This window comes from Hyperoodon ampullatus (genome assembly GCF_949752795.1).
Source record: "Hyperoodon ampullatus genome assembly, chromosome: 9".
Classification (NCBI taxonomy): Eukaryota; Metazoa; Chordata; class Mammalia; order Artiodactyla; family Ziphiidae; genus Hyperoodon; species Hyperoodon ampullatus.
The window spans coordinates 6,308,389-6,326,924 of NC_136922.1; the positions used below are offsets into that span (position 1 = coordinate 6,308,389).

The following is an 18,536-nucleotide window of genomic DNA, read 5'->3' on the forward strand; positions in this document are numbered from 1 at the left end:
CCACCACTTGAATGACCTCATATTTATAAAGCTATTCCCGACACTCATTTTTTTAAGCCTCCTTTATTAGTTAATTGACCAGGTTATAGTAAATAAATGTGTGTATAAATGAAGTTTATATAACAGTTTAAGAGCTATTAGTATTACTTCTTAATGAAAACCCCAAGAAATATATGTCTGTAATAAACATTATAAAATAGCATTAAATTGAATATAAATTATTTAAATTATCATACCCTAGAAATTATATTGTAGCTAATTAAATTTGCCACCTTTTAAATGAATTTGAATGAGCTTTTCAATGTATATCTGCAATTAAACAGAATTTTTTTTTTTAATCTTAAGAAACTTACATTTGCCTGCTCAGGAATTTTTAAATGTGAGAGGAAAGATAAATGAGAATTATAGCTACATTTTTTAAATGTATGTGTCAGTTTTTCTTTACATGATTGTTTCAGTTGTTGGAATTAAAATTGATGTAAATTCCTGGATAGAGAATTTCACCAAAACATCAATCAGGGATCCGGTAAGATAACTTTTTAAAAAATTCTTATGCTACATTTACTGATCTTTGAAAGCAAATAAAGTCTTATACAGTGACAAAATAAATTTTCGATGCTACTACATTGAAGCAGAATTACAAATTCCTATTTTTTCAAAGAATTTTTTGTTTAGTCAACTAATAAAAGAAAAATATTTCAGTATCATAATTTAAAATGCTAGTTTAAATATTTATTGGCTGATATTTTCTAATTTGTAAAGATAAAGCTATTGACTAGAGTATCATTTAATCTTTTATATGAATTATTATAAAATTTCTAATCATAATATGGTAATAATTAAAATGATATAATTAAAATCCAACTAGAAAGATAATATGAGGTGATAACTGTATTTCTGTCTTTCAGTGTGCTGGTCCAGTCTGTGACTGTAAAAGAAACAGTGATGTAAGAAAACTCTTTAAAATGGAATTTTTAAGTACAATTTTTTGTGTTACTCTAAGACTCTAATGATAAAGAAAGATGCAGGAAGCTTTAGTCAAATGCTAAAAAAATATTCTATGGAATTGTGAACTAAGTCAGAGATAAGAATTTGAATTATATGCTTTTAATTCCTAACCTTAAACATTAGAAGCATTTAAAAATATTCATTAAAAAGCTATATCAATATAGACTGTATTCGCTTCAGTCTCAATTGTGTTAGATTCTTTTGTACATATAAATACAAATTTGTTTCTGACCAGAGTTTCTAACTGAGGCGTATTTATTGATTATCAGTGCAATCTTTCCTCATCTTTTGCACTTTATCTGAATTTTTCACACTGTGTTTATAGTGGTGAGAAAGTTTTTTTAACTAAACCTTGGTATTACATAGTTTTACTTGCCTGGATTGGATTTTTACATTGTCTTCTATTACTTCCATTTCTGTTTGAGAAATTGAAAAAGGAAATGTCAACTTGCTTTGTTCCAAGCTGAAGATGCTGTAAGAATGATACTAGATAAATTATTCATATAATGAATAAGAATGATGAATTCCACCATTTTCTTTCAGTCCTCTTATGTATGTATATATATTTCCAAAGGAAGCAGGGGTTTCATATCATTTTATCACGCCTAGTCTTGTGAAATCATAAGCCAGTAATTTTAATTATTTTTGTAACATCCATTTTACATAGACTATGTATCAGCTGTTTTTAGAGCAAAGGTTTTAGCAAGCTCCTTCCATATTAGAAAAATAGAATGCATTACATCCCCAAATCTGAAAACAATGTTTTTGTGATTTTATACAATAAAAATTATTAAATTGATTCATGCATTTAAACATAATTTAAACTGGATGGGAATACTTTAGGATATATGATTATTTTTCCTCTGTCAGAGGCATTTTTTTTGTCTTGCTTCCTGCTTTTACATCTCAAATTATCCAATCAAATATTTTTAGTATAAAATAGTTATAAATAACCTCATGCTGCTGCTTTTTAAAGTCTGTGATGAATAGTGCCCCAAATGGATTTTTATTAATGTCTTTCTTGTCAAAATCTTATGTGTTTAAAATAATAATTGTACATTATTAAACGTTTTGGTTTATCCAGTTTCCTGGTTCATTTAGATGACAGTGTGGTGGCAAAAAGATTATTTCTGATTTGTTCTTATGTTTTCGTTCAGACTGAGTTGACTTTTTTTTTTTGGTCTGCGTTGGGTCTTTGTTGCTGCGTGCGGGCTTTCTTTAGTTGCAGCAAGCAGGGGCTACTCTTCATTGTGGTGCAGTGGCTTCTCTTGTTGTGGAGCACGGGCTCTAGGTGCGCGGGCTTCAGTAGTTGCGGCGTGTGGGCTCAGTAGTTGTGGCTTAGTTGCTCCGTGGCATGTGGGATCTTCCCAGACCAGGGCTCAAACCCGTTTTCCCCTGCATTGGCGGGCAATTCTTAACCACTGCACCACCAGGGAAATCCCTGTGTTGACAATTTTAACTGGACGGATTGTGGTGGAATTTCAAGCCTTGATGGTTTGACAGCAATCTATATGCATGCCCTTAATTTATTTCATCAGAATATCCTGAGCCTATATGTTCAAGAGGAGATACAGTTATCTAAGTTTTTCTCCTATTTTTATTGTTATAATCATCTATATAATGGAGTAATGATTATGTAACCTAACCTTCCAAACAAAGTGTATTAACTGGGCTTCCCTGGTGGTGCAGTGGTGGAGAGTCTGCCTGCCGATGCAGGGGACACGTGTTCGTGCCCCGGTCTGGGAAGATCCCACATGCCACGGAGCAGCTGGGCCCGTGAGCCATGGCCACTGAGCCTGCGCGTCCGGAGCCTGTGCTCCGCAATGGGAGAGACCACAACAGTGAGAGGCCCACGTACCGCAAAAAAAAAAAAAAAAAAAAAAAAAGTGTATTAACTGTCATTTTTGTTTTGCTAGGTAATGGATTGTGTGATTCTAGATGACGGTGGGTTTCTTCTGATGGCAAATCATGATGATTACACTAACCAGGTTTGTACCTAAAGTGGCAAGGAGTAACGTTTCCAAAGTGTGTTTCCCTGATCAACATTACAAAACTCCTTCACACCACTATAAAAATTGATAATTGAAGTTCTTAATGTAATGTAAACCATTAAGAAATGCATCCTAAAACTAGTTTTCCTTATATTTGTTAGCTGAGTTTACTTTCTGGTATGGTTACCATTAAAACATAGAGCTAAGGATTTTAACATCATATGAACTTTTTATTTTTGATCTCAGAAATTTAGAAAATGTTTGCATATTAATCAGTTGATAATGTCAGTCCTAATACATAGCTGGTTTGAAACAGATGAAAATTCTAACCTGAAATTTGGAAATTGGTAACAGTTAGGCTCTTTGGTTTACACAGGGTTTTAAACAAAGTAGAATTAATTGCCAACTAATTTCATTTCTGAATCTGTATATCTGGCTTCTCTTTAAAAAACAAACAAAAATGATCTCTCCATACTGGACAGTTTTCCTAAATTACAATATTTATGGGTTGGAATTGGTGAGCTAGAGGTTGTCCCTATAGATGGGACTCACTCCAGTTCAGCACAGTCCCTACAAGTTTCTTTTTCTAGTTTCACCATTTCTCTTATTGGATTGTGACTTAAGGCTTAGTAAACTGTCCGTTCCTTCCAGATAGCACAGGGAGCCATTCAGAAATGAGAAGACCTAATCTCACTGGAGTTCTTTCAGAGTATCATATACTGGTTTATTACTTGCTTTTGTTTTCAAGCCCCTCCATAGTTTTAGTTCTGTTTCTTTGTATCATTTCTTTTGTTTGTACTGGCTCAGGTGTTGATATTTGGCTTACATTTGAAACTTTATTATTTTTTTCTGTACCAGATTGGAAGATTTTTTGGAGAGATTGATCCAAGTTTGATGAGACATCTGGTTAATATATCAGTTTATGCTTATAATAAATCTTATGATTATCAGTCAGTGTGTGAGCCTGGAGCTGCACCAAAACAAGGATCAGGGCATCGCTCAGCATACGTGGTCAGTAATATGCAGCTCACCCTTCCGTCCTCTCAGAGGGACACTCAGCATAGATTAATGTAATACTTTTTTATTCTATTTTATAGCCATCAATAGCAGACATATTACACATAGGCTGGTGGGCCACTGCTGCTGCCTGGTAAGTCAAAATTGTAGTTTTATTGGTATTGGGAGAAAATTGTTGTGAAATAGTAAAGAATGTGATGGAAGGATGGACATGTAGATAATTATTATGGGAATGAGTTTTTTTCATTTCCTACAGCACATCTTGGTAATATTCATAAGTATTTTTTCTTAATGATCACTGTAAAACCGTTACAGTTATTCAGCTTTTTATATGAAAACACTATTATGCTCAGGCACACTTCGGCCTTTTCAGGGGCTTCTTTTATCTATGGATCTGTTGAAACTCTTTTCTTTTTTTTTATATATTATACTCAATCCTTACATTTTAGGCATATTGATCTATAAAAAGTTACTATTTATTGCCTTCATTATGCGAGTTAAATGTCTTCATCCATGAAATTCATGACATGATGACTTACCTTTCTACCTCCTCATTTTTCTTACAAAGGCTGGCATCATTTTAGAAGCATCATGTTCCTGAAATGGATCTAATCCTTTCTTTTCACTGGTTCTACCCTTCCTCCCTCCTTCCCCTCTTACCTATATCCTGCCATCTATGAAAAGAAGACATTTAAACTGCTTATTGAGGCACTGTGGAAAGTCTGGAAGATCAAATTTGTCACTGTTTGGGTCTGATCAGTCAAGTAACTAATCCTCCTGTTGTGTCTGGGTCCATTCTCTCCCTCCCTCCCTCCCTCCCTCCCTATCTCTCTCTCTTTTGTATCATTGCCCTACGGTATTGTCTAAGTTTAATCTATAATGTTCACTTGATGTTGTGGCTTTCCCAGTGAAAATTAAATGATTATGCCATTTTATTAAAATAACAAAGATGTTAGATTAAAAATCCAATTTTTCCTAAAAAAAATTATGAAAAAGGGTGCTTTCTGTTCTGACAATGACATTTGTATATGCATTTACCTAGGTTTTCTGAAGCTCATAGGCATCCTGAAATACTTGACTGTCTTTATGCTATTTTCTGGACAGAACCTTCCCCCTCCTCAGCCTTCCCCCCAACTTTTGTTTTAACTAAACTCAGTTCCAGATGAGTTTTTACTGATATTTGGCTCAATTGTCATTTATTGTAAAACTGAAACATGCCATATGCCCTATATATATGTCTATTGTATTTCATGAATGCCACATTATGTATTTACAAATATGTTCTATATTGTAAATAGTTTGTAAACCCATGGTACAAAGTCATTTTTGTTTGGGTTTTTTGTTTTTTTTTTTCCTACCACAGAGCTTTAATAACTAAAATAAGGAGAAAACCTTGAGTGTGGAAACTACGCACCAGAATGATGACATTCTTCCTCTTAGAGTTATCACTTCTCCTTGCTCTGATTTTGTATAGGTGTCTTGACACGTATGTGTTCCTCACTGGGTCCTGAACACATCTGACTTCATGACTTCTTTTACAGAAGGGAATTGACAATGTCTTGCATAATTTAAGAAATACTTATATAAAAATGCTCCTCAACTTTCTATTAGCAAATTCTCAACTTTTTCCAAAAAGATGAAAAAGAAACGTGTTTGTGTACATGCCAAAATACTCTGGTTTTTGTTAATTTATGAAGGAAAATATCAATACTTTTTCATATTTAAAATTCAGGTCTATTCTACAGCAGTTTCTCTTGAGTTTGACCTTTCCACGACTTCTTGAGGCAGGTATGTAAATGCTCAGATACTGTCATAATAATTAACATTTTCTTTTTGGATGCTCCGAGTTCAAAACTCAGAAAGTGCGTGTGTGTGAGAGAGAGAGAGAGATCGTCCATTTAACACTTTTGTAGGTTGAAATCATTTTGTCAGAACTTTCCTACTGCCTTAGAAACATTCCTAGGTCACATTGGCCTCTGTTTTGCAGCTGTATTCAAACTCAAATGTATTCAAATTCATTTATTCTATTGGGCATCTTTAAGGGCTGCCACTACGCCACACGCCACACGGAGTAAACAAGCCAGTTGAGGTGCCTGCCCTCATACATTTGTTTTGCTCTGTGAGAAATGAAGGCTCTGGGAGACCGACCGAAGTGTCCCCTCATGGTGATCCTCTTTATTTTCCCCACAGTTGAGATGGAAGATGATGACTTCACAGCCTCTCTGTCAAAGCAGAGCTGCATTACCGAACAAACCCAGTATTTCTTCGATAACGACAGTAAATCATTCAGCGGTGTATTAGACTGTGGAAACTGTTCCAGGTAATTTGTTTCTTCATTTCTGGACTAGTCCTGTTTGACTAAGAAATTGTATTCACTTTTATAATCGTCACAGAAAATAAAGGAGGTTGTCTTTTGAGTGCGAGAGATCTGAATAACTGCTTTAAGTTGAAAATAATCAGAGCTCTTCAGTTTCTCTGAAGGTTTTTAAAATTAATTCTAACTCTGATAAGTTGTAATCCCTTCAGCTATAATAATTACGTGATCAAAATAATTATACCCACTTTTAGGCAGAACATAGAGGAATTTGATTGTGTTATATTTTGTCTAGAAGAATCCACATTAAAATTTTTCTAATGTAGAGATAGTTTCAGAGATTATTTTCTCTGATAAGATTAGAATTAATTATATTTACGAAACAGGTGAACAAAAATATTCTTGGCTAGTAAGTTTTACTTGTACTCTTCACTTAAATTTAGAATTGAATGTATCTTTGAGTTGAAACTGAAAGAACTAGGAGAACATATCATTTCCTAAAATCAAGGTTAATGTTAGTCATCATCGCCCATAAAACCTCCTGAAAAAATGTTGGAAGAGATGGAGAGGTTGAATTTTGTTGTAATGAGAGAGAGAAAGGCAAGGTGGGAGATTCTTGAAGTTTTGAAAGGAACGAGATAATCCATGTCACAGGATCCCTGAGAACGGAGCAGAAAGGCACAGAGTTGGGACACTTTGTTTTCGGTAGCTGAGGACAGCTTATTCTAGAAGAAATGTTAACAGGGAGAAGAGGAAAGATGAGGAGGTGAGGAAATTTGAGCAGCTGACAGGGATGGAATAGGTAGTTGCTAGGCGATTTGGAAAAGAAGTTTATAACAGTTTAAAATATATATATTTTCAGGAAGGGCTTAACTGAAACTAGCACAGATTTTTAATAGACATGGTCAGTATGATTTTATGACTTACTTTATTAAACCTGTATATCCTAGGAGGAAGAAAGGGGATGTACTCAGAAAAAAGCAGACCATCTTGTTTCGAGTTTAGTATATCAGGACATCACCTTCAGGAAACAGAACTGTGGCATGTTTAATGGGTACATCAGAAAGACTTTAGAGTCTTTGGGCTTTCATTGATTGATGTTCAGGACTAGCAATATATGCTTTAAAAAATGACTAAGTTAAACTGTAAAGATCTATATAAGTATTAAGTTCAATCATTTTTACATTTGTGCTGTGTAACTTTATGCTGTGTCCCAACTTCAGTAGGTTAAAAAAATCCCATTCTTTGAAAAATAAATTACCCTTTAATGACAGATCTACATTTTTATTGTGGAAGGTAGAAGCAGCTTAAGATGTGGAGAACACACCGCATGGAATTCAAAGCCCATAATTCTGTCTATTGCCTGTGTTGTCCCAACTCAGTAGTGACCAGCCACAGGTGGCAATTTCAATCATCAAATTGCAGTTAGTTAATATTACAGTTTTGTGCCTCAGTCATGCTAGTCATCATTTCAGGTGCTCAATAGCCTCATGTGGCAATTGTTTACCATGCTGGTTAAAGCGGAAGACGTTTCTATCTTCACAGAAAGTTTGTTGAATGGCACTGATCCAGACTTCAGTCTGCCATGACTTGGGGAAATGCTGAGCCATTTTTGTGCTCCTACTTTCCTTTACTGTAAAATAAGGCAACTTGGGCACATTTTCAGTGGTAGATACCACAGTTCCCTAAATATGTAAAATGAAACAACTAGATGGTGTTTATTTTGCATTGAGGACTATCATCACTTAAGAAACAAAGGTCACACTTAAAATGTCTGTTGGAATTTTTTTAGTATTCATTTGAGAGATAGCATGTCCATGTTAATCAAACATGGTCATCTTTCTCTTCTAAAATCATTCAATGTTACTGTTCGTGTAGGTGATGCTTTGTTTGAAAAGGTCCTATTTTCTTTCATTCTAATACGTAAAAATCTTTGAAATCTATTCTTCTCTCAGATGATAATTTTTTCTGATTTTTAAAAATATTTATTTTACAGAATCTTCCATGTAGAAAAACTTATGAACACCAACTTAATATTCATAATGGTTGAGAGCAAAGGGACTTGTCCCTGTGACACGCGATTGCTCATACAAGCAGAGCAGACTTGTATCCTTTGACACTGAAGAGGTTTGGAATGGAAAACCGTCTTAAAGCTGTGCATTTTTAACCTCGTCACATTGTTCGTGCCCCGAAAGAGGAAAATATCACAGAGTGCTGAGATCACCTCACAGAGGCAGAATGGACCCTCCACACAAAATGTCATTTGGATGTCAAGACTGATGATGCCACACGTGCACCAAGAGGATGGGAAAGGCTTCATACTGGTACCGTGAGTCTTTGTAGAGGGAGCAGTGCAGGTTCCCAAGTAGCCCTGAAAATGGCTAGAGAGGGCAGGGAGAAGTACCTGGCTCGGGGTTTTATGGTGGTTGGGGACCGTGCTGGGCCTTTGCCAGTGCTGCCTGGGGCTTGTTGGCCTGAACTTCCAGGCAGTGCCAAAGGAGGGGACACTCAGTCTTCCCTGTCAGCCCGCCCAGGTGTGGGACAGAAGGGAAAAGGGATTGTTGTGGCTTGAAAGCTCTCAACAGCCCGTCATCACAAATGGAGTTGAATGGGGTCTATACCTACAATGGAATATTATTCAGCCTTAAAAAACGAAGGTGAATCCTGTTGTATGCTAGAACTGCCATGGCAGTAATGCTAAAAAGCCTTCGGGTAGTAAATATGCTAAATGACAGTGAAATGACTATTGAAGCATTGCAGGCAGAGGTTCGGTAGACTGCCTCTAGTTTTTGCTGTTTCTGGAAAAATACATAGTCCTCACCTATGTTTGGAACTGATGTTTGTTACTAGGAATTAGTTTCTATTTCTGTCTTGCTAAATAGGAGGCACCCAGGCCCTCCCTTATGGTCTTACATGTATGACCCTCTCTTATATGCTATGTCATTTGCACATTTCATCCACTTGTATTGTACAGATATTTCCTGAGTACTTCCTCTGTGCCAGCGACCATGCTGTGTAAAGCGTTGATCTCTTCACACAGGCCCTAGACAGGAGAAAATTTGTGGCAGTTCAGTACTTTAAATCCCATAGTACTTGAACTGGTTGTGTGGGACCAGAATAATGGCATCGGTTTCTCTGGCTTGCTTTGAGAAATAAGTGTGTTGCACTGTATTTTTTTAATTGTGTAAAAAAAAAAAAAAAGTAACTTCATATTCCTTAACAAGTTTCTTTAGCTGATGGTCCAGATCCTTGTGATATGGTGAAGCAACCCAGATACCGAAAAGGACCTGATGTCTGCTTTGATAACAATGCCTTGGTAAGTAAGACCAAACATTTGCTGTATTAAAATATATCTCAATGGTCACAATAATTTAAGGAGATAAATTGTAGTTTTAACTCCAGTGTAATGTCTTAACCATAACCATAGTGTTTCTCATTAACGTGACATACTTGCTGGTATATAGATTTTTTATTTCAGTATTTTTCACGGTTAGCATAAGCTTAACAGTTGCCTCTTCTGTCCTTTCCACAGAAATTGTACTTTCAAACACAATGCCGACCAATTTACTAATAATCCAAGATCACAAATCTGATGATTTTAAAACTTTCAATGACCTGTAACTGACAGTAAACGTTACTAATGGTATATGAGTTGCCCACCTTCATTTATATTCCAATCCTGAAGATATAACAGTTATTTTTATTATAACATTTTCTGTGTTTAGTGTATTTAGTGTATTTAAAAACCTGTTAAATCACTATCGTCCCCTTAGTTTGTAATTGTACTTTACATGGTTTCTAATTCTGCCACCTATTAGGTATGTATTATTTACCTTAATTATATTACTTTTATATATTGTTTGAAACTAAGCCAGGTCAATAACACAGGGTTAAGTTGGTATAATTTTACAAAGCATATTTAATGTATGTTATTTAAGATGACTACTACTTTTCCTATAGGTCAGCTGTCTTTCTCTCATAAACACTATTTGGACTTACTGTATATAGAAGCAGCTTTATGCTTTTCAAATTATTTTAATTTTTAAGAAGCTTTACTCTCAAGCATAAAGCCCATATAAAAATTTCTCACTTATAAAAAACTAAAATTTTAAAAATAATATTTCTCAGTTCTCCAATCTGTCATGTCTCTTTGCATGAAGGGGCTTGCAAACATAAAGCATTATCATCTGGGGAACTGTTTATTCTAAAAACATGTCAGATCATTTATTGACTAATGTGCATTTCTAGAGGTGGTTGTTTATTTAGAACAGATTTACCTAATATGTACTTATTGACTCAAATACACATAGCCACATTTGTTCCAAAAAAGAATAAGGCATTTCCATAGATGCATAACATGCAAATAGATAATATAAAGTGGAGCAAAGAAGAAATAAAATCAGTGATGGGGAATAAGGCTTAAAAAGCAAAATGTTTTAGCCAATAAATCCCAGTTATCTCTGTAAGGACTATTATTGATCATTCCTCTCTGGGGGGAAAAGTGATTCAAAGTTGCAGCTACTTGATTTTTTTTCATTTTACACTGAGCCTTAAATGAAATCCAGATATGAGGACTTCTGTTGTTCTGCCTACTATGTACTTTCAGGAGCTTTGGCCACGTCAAATCATTCCCCAAAGCATGCTGTTTGTGGGCCCAAGGGTAGTATCACTCATTAGGGAAACTTACCTCATCAATTATTTGTCACCAAAGACTGAGATTAAATTTACTCAGATGCACTTGAAAGATCATATAAAAACCATTACCCCCAATATTTTCACCATAGGTAACTATCTTTTTGATCAAGGCGTAATGCAGATTTTACAAAGACAAAAACTTCCAATACTCAAGTTCCTATAAATTATACAGTGGAGTGTGTGTGAAAGTACAACTTTTGCTCAGTAGCTTAATGTGCTAATAATGTCTTGTGTTTTTTTGGCAGTGGAATATTTTGGTAATGCTTATTTGCAATGGTCACTGTGAATCTGCTCTGGATGGAGGCTCACATAAACTGCTAACTGCCAGCAAATTGCATGAAATCTCATCTTGTATGTCTTCTGTGTTTTCCTTCCTTTTCCTGTACTTGCTACTTTGCCCGTTATTAATAGGATCAACTTATATGCACAACGAGTCGTGCCTGTACCATGATGTCAGCTCCTATCTTCATTTTACTGCAAGTTTTCATGTGGTGTGGATGGTCAGTCACTTTCTCTAATTTTTCTTTGTTTTTGCGTTTGGCTTGAAATTTTAAAAAGTAATCCATATCCCTAAATCCACTATAATAAATGTCCTGAAACCAGGTTATTAAAATGCCAGTAGTAATGTTGTTTCGAGAATAGCAGCTTTCAAATGTTACATAAGTTTCTAATCCTGAACAGAGCAGATCAGTTTCCTATATTTATTTAAAAATCAGTAATTTCTCATAAGGTTTTGTATAAAGGTTAAGTCAGTGTGGAGAAAAAAAATTTTTATATGTTTCACAATATCTCACTTTTTATTTAAGAGAAATACCCTAAGGACAATTATTAGAGTTGGTCATCAATTTTGTTTCAGAAGATGCTAACATAAAATTAATGATCTGTTTCAATTTTATTAAGCATTATTCAGTACCTTCTAAGCTTATTATCTAATTTTTCCTTTCTAAACATATATGGTTTAAACAGCGTTTTTAGATTTTTTAGATATTGATATTCTTAGTGAAGTGCTTTAGTATTACTTACATTATCTAGGCGAAGATTATCATTATTTGTTACTCTTCAACAAATTTCTGAATTACATACTCAGTACGACTGAATAGATATTTTAGGGCCTGAGTTTACATTCAGGGTTCCATTTACAGTTTTGCAGTTTCTTTTTTGATGGTCTGGAATCATGATTGTTGTAACTAGACCACTTTTGTTGTATTCTTTCTTCATTGCTGTCCAGGTATTCATTGGTTAGGAAACCACTAGATGGAGATGTGGCCATTACTATAAATGCAGTGAGCTCATCAGAGGAGGGGAAATTGGAGAAGCAGAGGGAGTGTCAGAAAATACTAAATTTCTTCTGGGATAATAAAATAATGGTTCTGAAGATTTAAGTGGTAAAGAAAAACAAAGCTAAAGTTTATCAAAGAAGAAAGTAAAGCAAGCCAATAACATGTACTATTGAGGAAGTTCATTATTTTATGCAACCATAATTGATAAATGCACGTTACTGGGTACATGAAAAATGAATATGCAGAATAAATGTGTGTATAGGTATGTATACACATATGTACATTAAACTTACCTCATGAATTAATGTGGTAAGTGTGTTAAGGTTCTCTGTAGGAAACTATTTGTTAGGGATCTTATTCCAATTAAAAGAGTTACATGTAGTATCTACTTGCCTAAATAATTTTAAATATGCATTTTCTTTGAAGCTGCTGTGGGTGACGTAAGTATAGACCTATCTAAGTTCAAAAGTTAGCTATTATTTGGTAGATGTTCTTACCAGTGATTTGAACTCTTACTGTTTGCAATTAGTCACCCCAGGTTCTGGTTGGGGAAAGAAAGGGAGAGTAAGGGTTTAGTAATACTTGTCTAAGAGAAAAATGAAGAGGATTTTACTCACTAGTATACCTGGTTTTAAAATGTAAGCCTTGGGGTGAAATCATGAATATAACTATGGTTTAGACATCTTTTTCTTTTATGTAGTAATGGGAAAGAAAAAAAAGAATGAGGGATTCTTAGTTGATATCTTTACTAAGAGTATTTTGAAAGAGATCCTTAGAAGGAAATCAAATAAAATTACTCATATTTTAGAATTACTCATTTAAAATTATTTAATTTTAAAATTAAATTTTTAAATTACTCATATTTTAAAACGTATGTATATAATGTTGGCACTGTATCCCTTTACTATTTTAAGCTGAAACCAGCTACCAATCTGTTATTATTATCTACTACAATAATCTTTAAAAATCAGAGTGATTTTTCTGGTCGTGGTGTTAGTGGGATTTTGGTCTCTTTCTTTAAGATAGAAAAAATGCTGGGGTTTCTCCCACATCTATGCATTTCTGATTTAGAATGTTTTTAGAATGTATCTCATAATTTACTTCCATATAATAATTACAAGTCTTGGTAGATGTGGTTGCCCATGCAAAACACATGAGAAAACACGATCAGGAAACTGAAGGGACAGATTTTTCAGTGTGAATCTACGTGCAGACTTCAGGGACTGCAAATAAGTTATCTGAACTACCACCTCCCAGACAGAAACAGACATATCTCATCATCACGCAGAGGAAATGAACCCCCCCCAAAAAAAAACCACTAGAAATATAAAAATAAAAACAATGGAAGCAGAGCCAGAGAGAATATTTTTCTTTCCATAACATTTCTAGAACATAAGGATGTATTTTTCGTTAATACATCAATGGGTCTTGTATGTGTGCTAATTTTCCATTCCATCAAATTAATACTTAACTAGAACTGGGGAGCTCTCCTGGTGAAGTGACAATTAAGCCTTTAAGTTAGTATTTTACGTTTACAGTATTTCTAACCAATCAATATATGCAGTGCTTTATTGGAGTACACACTGCTACTCATTTATCAAGTACTTACAGTACACCTACTAGGTATCAGGCCATTCTTCTATGCATGAGATATTTAAGATGCATTTATACTAAAATATAATTTTTTTATCTCAAGTTCATATGTAACTCAGAACCCTGTTTTTTTTACCTGGTTAACCTACCTAAAGGGAAAGGTATTTGAACAAAGAGAAGAGGAAGTGCAGAGGTCCTGAGATAGATAGTAATACCTTGACCTGTTGCAGAGAAAGTTAGTGTTATCGGAGCAGTGTGAGTGGTGAGGGGAGGGGGAGGAATATAGAATGAAGATGGAGAGGCAGCCAGGCTGCAGACCACCTAAGGCTTTGTAGGCCTTCATAAGAAATTTGGATTTTGTTCTGAGAAATTTCAAGAAGAGCATGAAAGGATTTGATTTACGGTTTTAAGAAGACTGCTTTTTGGAGAAAAAGTTGATAAAGGGCAAGAGTAGAAGCAGAGAGACAAGTGAGGCAGCTTTTGCAGGAGTGTAGGCAAGAAGTAATGGTAATTTGGACATGATATGGTAAGTAGTAAGTTTGAGGCTATATTTTGAAGCTAGAGTTAAGAGGACAAGCTGATAGATTAGATTTGAGGGAAAAAAGGAGGAATCACAGATGACTTGTTGTCTTTGACCTGATCCATTACTCCTAGAAGTGTCATTCAGAAAAATAATATTTGGGGACAAGTTTGAGATCTTTCTGAGGATCAGAAGGAGAGGTGATAGTGATCAATGAATGTGGAGGTCAGCTGAAGATATAAAAGTGTGAGTTATTGAGGTTCTGGTCCAAGATGGCAACATAGGACACCTAAAGCTCACCTGAACCCACAGACCTACCAAATCTACACCTAGAAACAGCAATTCCCTCTGAAAGGCATCTACAAAGTAGATAAATCTAGAAAGTAGATGAGCACCCCCTACGCACTGGGCAAATGTAATATGCCTCCAAATGGGTAGGAAAGGCTGAGGAACTTTATCGCCATAAACCCCACACTCAGCACAGCAACATAAAATTAGAAGGGAACTCACAACACCCAGCTTCTCCCTGAGCAGTGAAGGGTTTAGATTGAACATCTGTCACCCCAAGACTCTCATGGAGGGATGGGCCCCCAAAACTCCTAGCTCTGAACGCCTAATGGCGCTTGTGTCCATGAGACCCACAGGACTATAGCCAACAAAGAAACAATTCTTAACAGATTCACAAGGACTCACCATGGCTATCCTTCCAAAGCTCAGAGAAACAGGAGCCGAGAGAAATGCACTTCTCCCACTCATTTCCTGACAGAGGTTATTTGCATACTTTAAAAGTTATTGCCTGTAAGTAAGGTTTCTAACTTAGCCCAGCTTTGGGGGCTTACTGCAAGACTCCCTGGAGACAGGAAGGGGTAGGCTATGTCTACTGACCCTCTGTCCCACTCCAGTTCAGTGATGCCTTCCTAAAACAGGCTTGTGAACCCACCTGGCATCCTGGCCTTTGAGGTGGCTGCCCAAAGGACACACCCCTTTATCACTTGGCTCTGGTAACCAGCAGGGCTGGCATTCACAAGCACCAAAGGATCCTGGACCATAGCAAACAAATAGTTCTCAACTGGCTATTCCCTCAATTCAGGACAGAGGGAGTGGAGAGAAATGCCCGTCTCTCAGTCTTTCCCTGAAAGAGGTCTTTTTGCATGCTTTGAAAGCTGCTGCCTGAGAATCCAGCCTCCAATCAGCCTTTACCTGATGCTGACTGAAGTCTTCCCCACTGGGACACTGACAGATGTTAGCACGTCCTCAACTACGGGGAGCCAAGAAGAAAAAGCCAATTCAAGATGGGAAGAGGTGGTTCTTTTATCTAATGCACAAAACCCAACACAGAGAGTCAAGGAAAATGAAGACACAGAAAAATATGTTTTAAAAGAAAAAGATAGAACTCCATAAACAGGCCTTAATAAAACAGAGAAGAGTGACTGACATGAGAAAGAGTTCAAAATTTGGTCATAAAGATGGTCACCATGTCAGGACAAGAATGCGTGAACTGAGAATTTCAACAAAGAAAACACAAGAAAGTACCAAACAGAAGACACAGAGCCAAAGAATACAATACAACAACTATATTGAAAACCTCAATAGTGAGGAGTTCCAGTAGCAGACCGGATGAAGCGGAAGAAAGTCTCAGTAAACTCACAAACAGGCCAGTGATTCATCCCATCAAGGAGCAAAAAGAAAAAAGAATAAAAAAAAAGAGTGAAGATAGCTAAAGGGACTTATGAGACAACATCAAGCAGACCGAAATTCACATTATAGTGTTCCAGAAGAAGAAAAGCAGACAAGGGCAGAAAACTTTTTGAAGAAATAATGAGTGAAAACTTTCCTAACCTGGGAAAAGAAACAGATGCCCAAATCCAGGAAGCCCAGAGAGTTACAAATAAGAGTTATCCAAATACATCCAAACCAAGTGAGGAAGAGGCAATACCTCCAAACTCATAGTGAGGGAAGAAGTAAAACTGTCATTATTTACACATGATATGATTCTGTATATAAAAACTCCAGTAAAAAACTGTTGGCACTAATCAACACTTTGACTAAATTTCAGGATATAAAATCAACATAAAAAATCGGTTGCATTTCTATACACTAGGATGAAATGTCTCAAAAATAAAACTATCACACTCACAATAACATCAAAAACAATGAAATACCCAGAAATTACTTTAACCAAGGAAGTGAAAGTTCTGTACAATCAAAACTACGTGACTTTCCTAAAAGAAATCGAAGTTGACACAAACAAATACAAAGACATCCATGCTGATGGATCATAAGAACTGACTGTTAAAATGTCTGTACTAAAAGTCACCTTAGATTCAACACAATCCCCATCAAAAAACCAATGCCATTCTTCACAGAGATAGAAAAAAAATCCTAAAATTTATATGAAGTGACAAAGTCTGCAAAATAGTCAAAGCATTTCTCAGGAAAAAGAACAAAGCCAGAGGTATTGTATGCCCTGTTTTCAGACTGTACTACAAAGCTACAGTAATTTTTAAAAAAGGGTAGGATACTGGCATAATAGACACAGACTAACAGAACAGAAGAGAGCCCAGAATTAAACCCCTGCATACACAGTCAACTAATATTTGATAGTGGAGCCAAGAATACCCAATGGGGAAATGATAGTCTCTTCAACAAATGGTAATGGGGAAATCGGATAAACACATGCAGAACAATGAAATTAGACCCCTAACTTACTGCTCACAGAAAATTAAGTCAAAATGGATCACAGATTTAACACAAGACCTAATAACTAAAACTTAGTAGAAACAGAGAGAGGAAGCTCCTCAACAGTGGAATTGAGAGTGATTTTTGGATATAACACCAAAAGCACAAACAATAAAAGCAAAAATCAGCAAATGGGGCTACATCAAACTTGAACACTTGTGCACAGCAAAAGAAATGATTAACCAAATGAAAATGCATCCTACAGAATGCAAGAAAAATTTTGCAAACCATGTATCAGATAAGGGGTTAATATCCAAAATATATTTAAAAACTCATAAAACTCAAAGACAAAAGGAAAAAAACCCACAAATAATCCAACTAAAAAGGCAGAAAAACTAGACATTTTCCCAAAGAAGACACCCAAATGGCCAAGAGGCACATGAAAAGATTCTCAATATCACTAATCATCAGGGAAACACAAATCAAAACTACAGTGAGCTATCACCTCACACCTGTTAGAATGGATGTCATCAAGAAGACAAGAGACAACAGGTGCTGGGGAGATGTGAATAAAAGGGAACCTTTATACACTGTTGGTGGGAATGTAAATTACTGCAACCAATATGGAGGTTTCTCAAATAATTAAAAATTAATCTACCACATGATCCATCAATTCTACTTCTGGGTATATGTGCAAAGGAAATGAAAACAGGATTTTGAAGAGATATCTGTACTCCCACATTCACTGCAGCGTTATTCATAGTAGCCAAGATATGGAGACAACCTAGATGGCCATCAACCAATGAATAAAATAAGGAGTGGGATTTATACTTACACACACAATGTAATATTTTTCAGCCATGAGAAAGGAAGACAGCCTGCCATTTGCAACAACATGGATGGACCTTGGGCACATTATACTAAGTGAGAAAGACAAGTACTGTGTGTGGAATCTAAAAAGCCAAACTCATAAAAACAGAAATAAATGGTGGTTACCATGGAATGGGGGTTAGAGGATAAGACAGATGTTGTTCAAGGGTACAGTCTTACAACAAGCAGTAAGTAAGCCCTAGAGAGCTAGTGCACAGTACAGTGAATACAGAAAACTATTATATTCATCAAATATGCTGAGACTAAAAATGAATTATTCCAACTACTAAAAAGAGGACAACTATGTAATGTGATAGAGGTGTTAATTATCACTTTAATGGCAATCGTATTACAATACATAAATTATCAAATTAATGTGTACACCTTAAATTTACACAATGTTATATTTCAAATATTTTTCAATCAAAGTAAAAGAGACCCATACAAAGACACATTTTAATTAAATTATCAAAAGTAAATCTATGACAAAGGAGGCAAAAATATACAGTGGAGAAAAGACAGTCGCTTGAATAAGTGGTGCTGGGAACACTGGACAGTTACATGTAAAA

At 35.6% G+C, this 18,536-nt stretch overlaps 1 protein-coding gene across 5 annotated transcripts in view; it reads left to right on the top strand.

The window, feature by feature from the left end:
• Positions 1-18,536, top strand: part of CACNA2D1 (calcium voltage-gated channel auxiliary subunit alpha2delta 1) — a gene marked incomplete at both ends in the record, with an annotated part of 496,553 nt that overhangs the window by 471,418 nt on the left and 6,599 nt on the right. For all 5 annotated transcript variants that reach the window (XM_079711931.1, XM_079711932.1, XM_079711933.1 and 2 more), the window contains 9 exons: positions 459-526; positions 909-947; positions 2,925-2,996; positions 3,858-4,010; positions 4,097-4,149; positions 5,749-5,804; positions 6,207-6,336; positions 8,327-8,436; positions 9,564-9,646. In XM_079711931.1, the coding sequence (XP_079568057.1) occupies positions 459-526; positions 909-947; positions 2,925-2,996; positions 3,858-4,010; positions 4,097-4,149; positions 5,749-5,804; positions 6,207-6,336; positions 8,327-8,436; positions 9,564-9,646 (764 nt within the window). The remainder of the gene's footprint in view (positions 1-458; positions 527-908; positions 948-2,924; positions 2,997-3,857; positions 4,011-4,096; positions 4,150-5,748; positions 5,805-6,206; positions 6,337-8,326; positions 8,437-9,563; positions 9,647-18,536) is intronic.